The following is a 13,639-nucleotide window of genomic DNA, read 5'->3' as shown; positions in this document are numbered from 1 at the left end:
TCTCCCTGTGGCCAGGTTGCAGGGCGTCTCCATGTGGAGGTGGTGAGGGTTGGAGGGGGCTTAGAGGACAACATGGCTGGAGGAGATGAACCAGATAATAACCAAGACACTGAAGTCCAGGATCGCAAACTTGTATGCATGGTAAGACGGATAGATCATCAGAGGAGTGTGTTACTTTCAGACCAGGATCAGCCAGTCGTTTAAATTTCTTAGAGCTGGAGGACTGAGTGTGTTCAGTCTACTTTATCAGAAATTAATAAGATTTTGCATTTTAATTTTCAATGCAAATTGTATGTTTAAATGAACTTTGACTTGCGTATCCTCCACAGATTAAGATCCTGCAGGCCACTGGTCTTCCCCAGTACCTGTCCAACTTTGTCTTTTGTCAGTACTCATTCTGGGACCAGCCGGAGCCCATCATCGTGGCTCCTGAGGTCGACCCATCATCTTCATCGCCCAGCACCAAGGACCCACACTGCATGGTGGTGTTTGACAGCTGCAAGGTGAACACGGGGAGGGAAGGATAAGAATTTAATAAGGCTTATAACAACAGATCTAAAAGCTTTCATGAATTATTTATGGGTTGTTGTGTTAACCATTGTTGTGTGGCAAATATTTTTATAACAGTGGTGGGGGAGTGCTCATGAATGTTGTCGGTATGACTCTGGTCTCTACGGGTATTGTAGGAGCTGGCGGTGTCAGTGACCGAGGATTTCATCGAGTACCTCACAGAGGGGGCAGTCGCCATCGAGGTTTATGGACACAGGCAGGCAGATGCAGGCAGGAACCCCGCCCTGTGGGACCTCAGCATCATCCAGGCCAAGACACGCACACTACGAGACAGGTAGACCCACAAACACACACACACACACACACTCACACTCACCTTTGGCTCCTACTTTGGCTTGCAAGTCTAGCTCTCCAGTGAATGATGAACAACCAGTTCTCTGTGGTTACCCAGATGTGTTGATAATGGTCGTTTTTGTAGATGGAGTGAGGTAATGCGTCGTCTGGAGCTGTGGATTCAAATCCTGGAGATAAATGAGAACGGAGACTTTGTCCCAGTGGAAGTGGTCCCTGCTAGAGATGTACGGACCGGAGGAATCTTCCAGCTCAGACAGGTAGGGATAAGCCCCAACACAGCCACAGTAAACAAGGTTGAAGCAAGTGGAAGCAGCAAACATGAGCTGAAAAAACAACTTCAAAATATTTTAAATATTATCAAACTAATATCCTGTCTTCTTCACTTCTGTGTCCTGTTCCTTTCCTCCCTCCCCATCTCTAGGGTCAGTCCAGACGAATCCAGGTGGACGTGCGCTCAGTTCAGGACTCGGGCACCATGCCTCTTATATCAGAGATAGTGCTTGCAGTGTCGGTGGGCTGTGTGGAGATCAGAAACACCGCAGCAAACCAGGAAATAGATGAGATGGACAGTTATCAGGTAGACCAGTTTAATACTAATTACTTACTAAATACTAACACTCTTAAGTCTTAAATCAACCTGCAGCAGAATTTAAGCCAAAGATGATTAACTGACTGGTTTCTTGGACAGGAGAGAGATCTGGAACGTTTGCGGCGACAGTGGCTAGCCGCCCTCACCAAGAGACAGGAATACCTCGACCAACACCTCCAGAGCCTGGTCAGCAAAACAGGTAACACACCAACACACATCAATACACACAGACTGAACATTCAAAAACTCTCACCACACCCAAACGTACATTAAAATGCGCTTACACATTCAAAAACATCTAACACCACCCTCTATTCCTGTAAGTCTCAGAGTTGTGTTGGTCTCTATCCTGCAGGCGTCTTCACAGTTTGGCCAGTTAACTTTTGGTGGTTTTCATTGTAGAGGGTGTTAAATGTTTGTGCATTGTTGTGTGCACAGAAAAGACAGAGGATGACATGGAGAGGGAGGCTCAGCTGTTGGAGTGGCGCTTGACTCTGACGGAGGAGAGAAATGCTGTCATGGTGCCCTCTGCTGGCAGCGGCATCCCTGGAGCGCCTGCTGAATGGTACAACACATTGTCTCTGATTTGATTTATCTAATGTTTCTTCATGATTGGTTGAACTTTATGACTTGGAGCCACAAACGTACATACAAATACACGTTGATCACAATGTGTTTACACACATCTGTTCACAGGGTTCCTCTGCCAGGCATGGAGACCCATATTCCTGTCCTCTTCCTGAACCTCAAACGTACGTCAATTCTCTGTGTGCAAAATCAGATTCATCCAGATCCATACTCTGGTTCTAAGCACAGTGATGTGAACCTGCTGTTGTATTGGGATTTGTATTATAAAACACAACTGAATTTTGCAAGGATAAACTCAGTCATTTTCCTTGGTTCCTTGTAAATTGTACTTGATCAAGTGTTTTCCTTCTATCAAGCTGCTTTACAATGTTATTTTGTTGCTGTTGTTTCTCCAGCCGATGACCTCAGCTCTCAAGACCAGTTTGAGGTCCCGGAGGCTGGAGGTTGGGATGCCACCCTTAGTGGAGAAGATGAGGATGACTTCTTTGATCTGCAGATTGTCAAACACCATGACGGAGAGGTGAGGATGGAACTGCATCAAGTACATTTCTGAGGACTTCCTGGAATCCATTTGGAGAACAGTTTCATTAACCAACTGTGTCTGTCGACCCCACAGGTGAAAGCAGAGGCCTCATGGGACTCCACTGTCCATGAATGTCCCCAGCTCAGTCGTGGGGGAGCGTGGCCCGAGCAGCGGGTGTACCTGACAGTTAGAGTGGTGGTTCAGCTCAGCCACCCTGCCGACATGCAGCTGGTCCTGAGGAAGAGAATCTGCGTCAACGTTAACCCTGGACGTCAGGGGTTCGCCCACAACTTTCTGAGAAGGATGTCCACTCGCAGCACAATACCAGGCTGTGGGGTCACATTTGAGGTGGTCTCCAACATCCCCGGGGTAAGGAAATGAAAAGATGTCAGAAATTCTGTGCTCAGTGGGGTAGATAACTGACCACAAATCTTTATGTTGTTTTGTCCCATCAGGATGCCCCTGGATCAGAAGACAGGGAGATGCTGGCCCGGCTTGCTGCCAGTGCACACAACAGCCAGTCAGCTGATGACGAGGCTGCTATTGAGAAATACCTCCGAAGTGTCCTGAGCCTGGAGAACATCCTGACTCTGGATAGACTCAGACAGGTAGATGGAGAAACCTGTAGAGATAGGTATAGACAGTCTCAGGCAGAGAGACATAGATATATTATTTTTACAGCAACATTAGCAAGTAAAGCTTTTTAAAAGGGTTAAGTTTTTTTTTAACCCAGGTAAACCTTCAAACTGAGGACGCGCACATAACTGCAGGGAGCAACCTCATCATATGCAGTTAGAGCACACACACACACACAGAAAGGAGAACATAAGCGTGTTCACCCAAGTGTCATGTTTACATCACAGCTGATAGGAGCTGGAGCTGATAAATACCTGTGACCACTGCAGAGTAATTTGACTCAGGAGTGAAGGCCAATTCTACTCTTTCACAGTGATGATAAAAACTAGATGTTGGCAGGTGTTAGCATCAAGTGTAAAAGGAGCTAAATAGAACAATAGTCAAGCATACAGTGTCACAGGATATTAATTTTTAGCACACATGACAAAATATGCAACTAAGTATTTTCTGAATTTTGTATATTCTCATATATTGAAATCCTGTGTGTGTGTGTTGTAGGAGGTGGCAGTGAAGGAGCAACTGGCTAGCCGAGGAAGGAGCAACAGACGGAGTCTAAGTTCTCCTTCTGTCCACAGGGTAAAACACAATTTAAAAACACTGATAAATACTAGTGATGATACCAGTATCGTACACTATGACATGATGACAATATCTTGCAATACAATTAAATTTTTCTCAACACTGCCTGTTCACCCTCAGCTGTCAGGAAGTAGACAGGACTTGTCCACAACCTCCCTGCTGGATGATAAGGTAACACACACGTTTCAGTATTGAGATACTAAACTACTACATATGGTTTAGTCTTCTGCACATCTGATGGCGTATTTCTGCCTGTCTACTTCTCAGGGTCGATGGGAGAGTCAGCAGGATATCTTCATGCCTTCTCAGTTTCACCGCACCCTCCCCCGACCAGCCTCCTCCCCTTCCACCTACTCCACCTCCCCTTCCTCATCCCCTACTCCCTTTGCTATGACCCCCCCACAGAACCAGGAACCAGAGCAAGGTAAACCTCCTCCTTCTTAACCCCCCCCCCCCCCCATGCCTTTCGACTCCCCCTATACTCCCCCTCCATTTTACTCGCTTATCCATCCTTCTTTGATTCTCCTCTCTTGGTTTTCATTCTGAGACCCTTTCCTCTCCTCCATTCCTCTTGTCTGATGTTGCATTAACACCTTATTTTACAACACCATCCCATGTTTTATTGTTTATTTACTGAATGCTTGGTTTCCTCTCTGTTTCCATCATTCCCAGCAAATATCATGTGCAATGTCTCCCCACCTCGGCATAATTTCTTTCCATCTCTGCTTTTTCTAACACAGTGTGAACTTCTTTCTCCTCCCCCCTCATATTCATCACAGTCTGATTGTTTCTGCAAGCTAGCTGATTATTAGTGATTTCTTTTACACGTCAGTCAGAATTCATGTTACTGTGACATGCTTTTAGATTAATTCTGTTTTATAAATGAACAGAATTAATTGATTTTGATTAATTTCACGCTCCAGTTATTAGAGGGTTATCCTCACTGTAATGGCTAAATCAACCATCTGTGCCAGCTGATGTTTTCTCCTGTCAGTCTATCACTGTGTTTGGGTTTTTGGCCATTTCCTGGACTCGCTTTCAACTTCAACTTCCTGTCTTAATCTTTCACATCTCCTCTACCTCCCGCACCTCTTCTTGTTGTCTTGCTTCCTTCCTCTCTTCTACCTCCTCTTCCTCTTCTCCCCCCCCCCCCCCCCCCCCCCAGGTCGTTCAGGACTTGCTGCCTCTTATCTTTCAGTTAAGGCGCTGGTTCCTCAGATGCCCAAACTGCTCAAGTCCCTGTTTCCAGTGCGAGATGACAAGAAGGAGCTGAGACCATCGCCGCACAACCAGCAGGTCAGCAGAGATGGGCTACTAGAGCTCAGTGACGAAGCATGAACCTTCTCTCTTCCCTAAACAGTTACAGTCAAGATGCCCCTGAGCAAGGCACTTTAATATCATTTTCTTCAGTGGGAGCTTCATTTAATTGTGTTTAAATGTGCTTGGTAGGATCCAGTTAACTTTGATGGAGGAATAAATGCCAAAAAGTTCAATATATAATTATGATTAAATCATACTACTAGACTGGTGGAACCAGTACATGCATATGTGGTTTCCTTACTTCCTTGTTTTGACCTTGTTTGTTGTTAGCAGCATGTACCTCGCATCATGACATCACCAGGGGGGGACGACAGCCGGGTCAAGACTGAGACGGTGAGACTGTGTCCCATCTTCCTTCTCCTCACGTGTTGACCTCAGCTTTATTGCTTCTGTTAATTGATCAGTAGCTTTTAGTTGAGATTTGATTCAGCACTTGTATGTTACCAATATAGGGTTTAGTTTCATGCCAAAGCAGCACAAAATCTTTGATGTGTATTTGTCAATTGATCAAATAATATTTCTGTGCAACCACTGCTGATTCAGGCGCACAACATTAAAGGAGAGGTTCACGTTTGTTTTCAAATCCATCTCAACGCTTACATGCACATATTCACATTGAAAGCATTATCGATCGCATAAGCTCTGTCTGTCTACACTGACCACAGAGCTAATTACCACAAAACTTCCATAAAGTTGGGGAGAGTGGTGAAAATTGAAGCAGCGGAGACAGATATGCTGTCAGTCCCCATTAATGAAATATCTTTCCTACATTCAACTCAACTCTTTTTCACTAAACCCCCTTGCTTCATAAATGCTTGCTTCTTTCACCCTGCAGTTTGTATTGCAGGCTTTCTTTAAGAAAAAAAAAAAAAACAAGAAAAAAAGAAACATCTCAAATCTGAGATGCTAATTTTTTTCAAACTTTATAAAAGCTCCTGAGGAGCCACTGAAGACAACCTATGACTATGTTCGCAGGCTGACGACTCCTGATGAGTAAATTGAACTTCACAAGTAAATTGGTGGAGTGCCCCTTTAATGAACTTTAGTGTAAATGATTTGCAGTCCTTGCTCTCCAAAGTTTAAATCTAAAATGAGGCTCCAACAGTCAGAGTAAGACAGAGTGATTGTCAAATTTGTATCACGATATATACACAGAACCTCTGGAGGTTGATTTGATTAACTTAAACCCCAAAAGTCTCATCATCATAATCGATTAAATTGAAATCACCTCAGGAGGAGATTTCTTTGTGGTCAGGATAGAGAGGAGGGCAATAAAAACAACCATTAACCCTTTCAGTGTGGATATGGACATGTGAATATTATTTTAAGACGCACTTGCAAAATGTGAATCTATCTTCTAACTCCAGTTTCATTCTGGAGTCATAAAACCATCTACGTTCATTTGTAGTTCTGGTTCCACATTGTTTCCTGATCTGCATCTGGTCCAAAGTTCACAGGTTAAATGAGGAAAAGATGAGCAGATGATAGAAATGGTCCTTCAAATAATACATACACATAACAGACCATAGACTTTGTTGCATTCCTTCCAACTTTGAGGAAGTTGATTATTTGTGCTGATTGTTGTTTTATTTTGCCTTGTCTGCATGCTCTCGTCTGTCCCTCTGTTCCTGCGGCAACTGTGGGTTCCCTGTAGACTGCTATTCTGCAGCCCCCAACCAAAGACAGGCGGGCAGAGTTCCCAGAAGTCCCTCCTCTTCCTGTGCATGACCCGCATGACACCAGCCCCCTCAGCCCCCTCAGCCAGTCGTCAAGCGGCTACTTCTCCACTAGTGTTTCTACAGTTACCCTGTCTGACGTTCTCCAACCCTCCTCCTCGTCTTCCTCCCTCCTGGCTGCTGAGACTACGTTACCCACAAACCCCCAGCAGCAGGGTGGTGACAGGAACGATGTTATGACCTCTCCTTCTCAGTGCGATGCCAAGATGGCTGTCGTCACTCCACCCTCTTCAAACAGCTCAGCCAATCACAACAACGTCACAGCGGAAAACTCCTTTTCCAAACAGAGGCTGGTAAACTCAGGAGGAGGAGGAGGAGGTGAAGGGTTTGAGCGGCTGGAGATCTTTATGGACGATGAAGAGCGTAGCCATGATGACAGTGTGCCTGATTGGCTGACAGAAGGAGCATATGTAACAGTTGGAGGCAATAAGGCCGGGACAGTGCGCTACGTGGGAGTGACGCAGTTTGCTGAGGGGGTGTGGGTGGGGGTGGAGCTGGACACACCTGTAGGTAGGTGCACAATTAAAAGGGTCGGTTCAACCACATCTTACACAGAAATGAGACCCTGCTTCCTCAAGCATCAGATTTTGGAATCTGAATGAATGAGTTGATCATTTAAAATATATATATATATATATATATATATATATAGTGACGATCTTCACTTTTTTCTTCCTACAGGTAAGAATGACGGTTCAGTCGGAGGTCATCGGTATTTCCACTGTAAACCAGGTTACGGGGTGCTGGTTCGCCCAGACCGGCTGTCCTGCCGTGATCGGACCAGTCGGCGGACAGGAGAGTTTGTTCCTCCCGCCCACGTCCCCGTCCTGCGAGGAGAAGCCATTGTTGGCCGGAGTAGAGAGAGCCGCAAATCCTGGAGCAGTTGAGACAGGGAAAGTAGGAGCTGGACAGGAGAGATGAACTCCACACAGCCCCCCTCCTCCTCCTCCTCCTCCTCCTCCCCCCTCCTCCTCCCAGCTATGCAACAGGCTCACACATCAGAACTGACTTACTGCCACCCACCCCCCCACCCCTCATAGTAGGAAACTATACTCACAACATCTGTTCCTAGTCAATGGATGTAAACAGAAGGAAGACAGTGAAGAGACTATTCAGAATAAATGCAAGTAAGTTGATGAAAGACTATGCAGAGAATATAGAAGTCCATGGAAGGACTATTTATCATGTGGGAAGATAATGCTAAATTAATGGTGGTCAATGGGAAGACTGCTAAGAGTGAATGGAAGCAGACCTTATCATATTGGAGCGTCGGAGCTCTACGGAGGGGTGAATCGGGCTCTGCAGACAGAATGACTTGATGATATACAGGGATGCAAACCAGTCACGTATTAGGCACGAGTCCCCATTCACATCTGTGAGAATTTAAAATGTGATGAAATTATCATTTTGGGGGGGGGGGGTTAAACCATGACAGTCTGATTGTGACAGCAGGGTTTTGCGGCATTTCCACCCATGATGTGTTTGCATCCCTGGATATGATGTCTCTCCCTGGTGCTCCGGCTGCCGCTCCCCTCTTGGCCCAGTCTGCAGACTGACACTTTGACGCATTGTTTGAGACTCGTCTCTCCCTCCTGGACTCCTTTTCTTTTCTCTTGAAAATAGATTCTCCCAGAATGTGCCTTCACCATGGCTTTGGTTTGCATTTCTTTTTCTGTCTATTTAGTTTCTATTAGCTGTGTTTGTGTTGATGAGAATGCCTTGTGCTAACTTGTGCTAAGTGTGAGGTGATCTCAGGGACTGTAGAGGAGAAAGGCTAAGAAGGGGTGTGTTTGTTTGTGTGTGTGTGTGTGTGTGTGTGTGTGTGTGTGTGTGTGTCTGTCTTTGTAAATGTTGTACAGTGTTGACCTGTGTGCACAAGTTCATATTGTTGTAGTCGTGTTGTTAAAGATTAGATGTGTAGAGCAGGAAAAGTGTGTCCTTGTTGGACAAAGCCACTATGGGAGCAAGTTGTTTGTACTGGGAGGCTTTAAAAGTCGATTTTGCACTGGAGATGTTGGAGCTTCTGTATGTGGGCAGAATGTGTCTGTGGTCAGACAACGGTAACGGACTCTGTTAGGCTGTTGTGATGTGGCGATGTCTGTGATGGCATTACACTCTGCCCGGGCTCTCTGGACGTCTGTTTGACAGAAAGTGTCCTGGTCGTCCTCTATGAGTGACTGATGACACTCTGACACCAGGGGGTGCTGTCTATAGAGTAGTAGGTTGGCTTTGTGTTGGTGGAGATAGGCATGTGCATGTGTTGAAGAAAAGAAAATGAGATGGACACGCAGAAATCCTGCTGGGACTCTCACACTTGGGAGAAGAATCAGTTTGCGTCTATGCATTTGATCTGTTTTAAAAGAATTTAAGGTTTTGTCTTTTATTTCTAAATGAGCGACACAACTGGGAGAATGAGCTGCAAGTACATTTTGGGAAAGTGTGAAACACAGAAGCAGTTTGGACTGATTGAACGTTCCTGACGCGTCTGTTGAAGATGATAGGGCAGACTTTTATTTTTTTAAATTTGTTTTTTTTTTTATTGAACATTCCAGAGGGACTTTCACATTTTATACTGACCTTATTCCTGTATATTCATTTATGGAAAAGCAATGACAGTACACCACAGCACTGTTTCAGACTTAACATATAATGACTTTAGACAGAATACACATGTCCCTCTGATACTTTTCCAAATGTGATAGACATCTGTGTTCATCAGATGGGGACGATTTAATGAAACAGTTGCCTTTTGGTAGATGTGGGATCCAGTATTGATGAAGCTGGACTCACAAAAGGAAATAAAAGTCAGGATATCTCGGCCTCTGCTGCTGCGATGTTGACTTTTATTAATCTGTCTCTGGCAGCTTTTCTAACATTGAATCACTAAATCGCTAGTGACTCTGGTCAGTGTAAAGTGTTTTGTTTGAGTTGTCCTGAGTCTCACCAAGTGAGAGTGTTAGACATGTTCTGATTTGATGGTGACAAATTGATATTTCAACACTATTTGGGATAAGCAGCCAGGAGAGGTTCATATCCTAAAGATGACAAACCTGTTTGTTGACATGTTATTGATATCCACTGAATCAGGTTGTGTCATCGTAGGCTGTTTCTATGGTAACAGTGAATTATTGTATGCAAAAGAAGAATCTGTAACAATTTCTGATGATGGAACAATTCATATAAATACATTATATGGAATACTGTATGTGCATGTTAAGGCACTCAGTATATCCAAACACTATCATCTTTATGGATACATTTTTTTTTCCATTCGTATATATATCATGCGTTTCTTAATTCAAGAAGCGTGATTTTACTATTTATATTTAAATGCTTGTACACATGCCTTTATCGCATGAAAATTGATAAAGCCTTTTATTTTAATAAATCTTGCACAAATGATTCCATGAAAATTGCTGCTATTAGCATTGTAAATCTAACTGTAAATGGATCAGCTGATTTATCTAACACTCTCTATCTCTTACTGTATACTAGATTGGAGTTCAGTAATTCTTTTTATTATTTTTTTTTATCCCAGATGGAGAAACTAATGTCAACGCTTCAGTTCAGTGGCCAATATATTTTTAATGAAGCAGTAAGATTTTGAAAATGAGGCACTTTGTTATGCGAGCCTTGAAAAAGAGACGGTTAGAACATTTTCTGGGTGAAGAAGCACCTCTGCATTGAGGAATGAGCAAACTCCAATGTTGGAGGTGCATTAAAGCTGAGGAGACTGTACATCACCATAGTCTAGTTATTTATTACGGGCCTCAAAGCCCCAGACCCTTGAGTTCTCTGACTGGTTGGTTGGTTACTACAGGTGGCTGTCTGGTATGTTATTGGTCAGCAGGTTGTGAAGTGGTACGTAGGTTGGACTCTTGTTGGTTCGGTTATTTTTATAAAATTGTGGTTCATAATAGTTATGTGGTAACAAAGGAAGGGAGTTTCTCATGTATTGTGTGTATAATGTGTGTGTGTGTGTGTGTGAGTGAGAATGTGGGGTGGACCTTGCTTTGATTCAGTTGTGTCGGTGAGTCCTCACCAGGATGGTAAATGACCACCAGCAGCCACTTATGATACTTGGGACTTGTAGCTGGGAGTGACTGACCTCCACCCTCGATAAATCTAAACCTCCCGTCTCTGTGGCTGGTGGTTGTTCCTGTCCTGGTCTGTACTCAGACACTGTTTTATGGATTTGAGATCACTTCAGGCTTCTGGATGTTTCCTTTATGTTATTGTGCCTCAGAAACCACGTGACCATTTATCTTCCACACACTGTTTCCATATCGACGCTTCAATTCATTTGCACAAAAGTCTCCAGAGGGAATCAAAGAGTTCATTTCTGGAACACTTGTATATGTAAGAAGAAAATACAACAAGATTTTTCTATGATGCAGTGTTCTCAAGTTACCTGTTCTTTCAACTGTACTAAACATTGTTTTCATTTTCTAAGTTTGGGTTTTTGCAGCGATCCTTCACTCACTGCTCAACTGCCTTTCAAGTAAAAAGAAAGGAAATTGCTATATTGTGACATCATATTTTACATGACAGCAGAGGTAAGCTCAGATGAAGTGGTAAGATATGACAACAAAAACATTTGTCTTTTCCTCCAGCCACACAGTTTGAAGCATCGTATATATGCATTTGTTTTTCAAGTTAAGTGTGATGCTGACATTAGATAGAAAAAGTGCAGCTTGTGAGCTGAGTGATGCACATGATCTGCAGAGCAACAACAGCCACTACAATAAGGAACTGTAAAAAGAAAAAACTAGCATCAGTAATAACTGTTCTGAATGGATTTGTGTTGTGACTTCAGTGGTGTCTATCTCTGCCACTGTAGAGATTAGAGCAAAGCCATCAGCAGTATTATTTATGTGACTGTATCAACCGCCTGAACCACATTTAGCTCTAATTTGTATTGATGTGATGTGTGTCCAAGCATATTCACACCGTATATTGATCTGTATGAGTCTTCAGCCCCGCCGAATGTTTATTTTACCATTTGATTCTTGTTGGTTTCTTGACTTCAGTGCTTCTGTTTGCTCAGAATTGGTCCCATATCTTTGTTGCATTTGCCTCCTGTTGCACTTCCTGCAGCTGTGTGCTGACTACGGGACCACTGGTCTGGACCAGCATGGCTTGTCGCCTGCCTTAACGTGGCCTTCAACCTGGAGCCAGACTGGTTTTAGCAGGAATTATCCCAGTTCTCTAACTAAAACATGCTGTACTCCAAACCCTCTGCTGTGCTGTTTAAGAGGGCCATTCCAGAACCACAGAAACCCATTCTGCTTTACTACAAAAAAAATACTAACATTTTTAAAATGGCTTATCAGCTAGTTCTAAGTCATTTGGTCACAGTTGTCAGGTTTTCTTACCCTTTTCAACTAGAAGGAAGGTCGTTGTGTCGCCCCCTGGTGGCTGCTGTCAAACCTCAAGCTTTCCACACAGGGAATTTTATATACAACCAGAAAGTCAACAAAGTCAGTGGAGTTGCAACCCATCACTGGCCCACAGCAGCGTGCCTGACAGCTTCTGCCACCTACCTGGGATCAGATTAAATCTTGAAAATTTTCAAAATAGCACTTTTTGGATTTGTGTTGGACAAAAACTTGTGTTCCTGCCTTGGTAGCGAGTTTTCACCTTGTTGCTACCTCTGTCGCTGGTCTTGGTCGTCCAGAGTGTTCTATCAACTTCTTCCCTGAGGCCTTTTAGCTGACAAAGATTTGAACCTGCTTCACTGCTGAAGTGGCTGCATCCAGTTCATGTTCTGTGTGTTCTCACACACAGAGAGTGAACCACACAAACGAGCAATACGTGGCTGTTAGGTTAATGCAATTTTTTTTTTTTTTCTTTTTTTTTCTTGCAATGACAGCTGGGTCTCCTTTCCAGGAAAATTCAGATACATCTGCTCCTTTTGGTGCATTTTAAAGGCAGTTTGTATCAATGTTCCTCCAAGGTACCTGCAGCCATAATAAACTGAGCTGAGTTATGATGGAAAGCTAATAGAAGCTGAGGGAGGGGGTTTGGTGCTTTGCTAAGTCAGGAAGTAATTCCTGCAAAAAAAAAAAGAAAAAAAAGCCCCTCCAGTCTCTCTAACCTTTCTCACGTTTACCTGAAGAAAAATTAGAATCATCAAACACGGTTTAATGTGGCCTCAGCCTGGTCAACAGTATTACTAGATCTCGATCATACTAACTAATCATTATCAATCATTGCTACTGTTGATTCTGTGGACCGGGTTTGTCTTGATGTGTCATTTGTATGTGTGAGTGCACCATCAGAGTGGTTGTTCTATGTATGTATGTATGTATGTATGTATGTGTATATATGCGCATATTAAGACTTATAAAGAGGAAAATCTGAGCACAAGTTTGGGTTTTGATTAATTTAATTGTTTTATGTAATTGCTGCAATCCAAAGAATAAACATGTATTATAATACATTTACAATTTTCATTTTTTATCATCTGAACAGTAATCTGGCAAGAAAAAAATAAAGAAAGGAAGATTAACAAGAGTATTTGTTTTTTTTATTTGTGTTTATTAATCTCTTAAGTAATGTGGCGAGTTGAGGGAGACTGCAGTGCACAACGCACCCTTTAGACGTATCCAAGAACTGACAAATTAAGCTGTTGCCACAGCTCTGAAGGTGAGTGGTAACTAAAACTACTTGTTATTTGGTGATGTCTGTTGTTGGAGATCTGTAAAATACACTAACAATATTTTTTTGAAGAAATAAGACGAATGCATCGTCGCTTGTCTGAAAGGTTTCTCAAAACAAATTTTTTCTGACTTAAAATTATCT

General features: G+C 43.2%; 1 protein-coding gene across 7 annotated transcripts in view; it reads left to right on the top strand.

The window, feature by feature from the left end:
• The window catches only part of LOC139628167 (kinesin-like protein KIF13B), a 45,091-nt gene extending 31,740 nt beyond the window's left edge, over positions 1-13,351 (top strand). For 4 of the 7 annotated variants that reach the window (XM_071489566.1, XM_071489564.1, XM_071489562.1 and 1 more), the window contains 18 exons: positions 16-141; positions 330-503; positions 687-844; positions 989-1,121; positions 1,286-1,441; positions 1,553-1,652; positions 1,892-2,018; positions 2,150-2,205; positions 2,437-2,561; positions 2,658-2,933; positions 3,020-3,172; positions 3,699-3,776; positions 3,900-3,950; positions 4,047-4,203; positions 4,945-5,075; positions 5,370-5,432; positions 6,754-7,345; positions 7,517-13,351. In XM_071489566.1, the coding sequence (XP_071345667.1) occupies positions 16-141; positions 330-503; positions 687-844; positions 989-1,121; positions 1,286-1,441; positions 1,553-1,652; positions 1,892-2,018; positions 2,150-2,205; positions 2,437-2,561; positions 2,658-2,933; positions 3,020-3,172; positions 3,699-3,776; positions 3,900-3,950; positions 4,047-4,203; positions 4,945-5,075; positions 5,370-5,432; positions 6,754-7,345; positions 7,517-7,722 (2,862 nt within the window). In that variant the 3' untranslated portion in view covers positions 7,723-13,351. The remainder of the gene's footprint in view (positions 1-15; positions 142-329; positions 504-686; positions 845-988; positions 1,122-1,285; positions 1,442-1,552; positions 1,653-1,891; positions 2,019-2,149; positions 2,206-2,436; positions 2,562-2,657; positions 2,934-3,019; positions 3,173-3,698; positions 3,777-3,899; positions 3,951-4,046; positions 4,204-4,944; positions 5,076-5,369; positions 5,433-6,753; positions 7,346-7,516) is intronic. The other 3 variants (XM_071489569.1, XM_071489568.1, XM_071489567.1) reach the window with 3 other exon arrangements.
• The last annotated feature ends 288 nt before the right edge of the window (positions 13,352-13,639 follow it).

This window comes from Trachinotus anak, unplaced genomic scaffold, assembly GCF_046630095.1.
Source record: "Trachinotus anak isolate AG129_WGS33_773 ecotype Australia unplaced genomic scaffold, CSIRO_AGI_Tana_v1 ptg000011l, whole genome shotgun sequence".
NCBI classification, from domain to species: domain Eukaryota; kingdom Metazoa; phylum Chordata; class Actinopteri; order Carangiformes; family Carangidae; genus Trachinotus; species Trachinotus anak.
The sequence above is the reverse complement of the archived record's forward strand: the minus strand, read 5'-3'. Positions and strand labels throughout refer to the sequence as shown.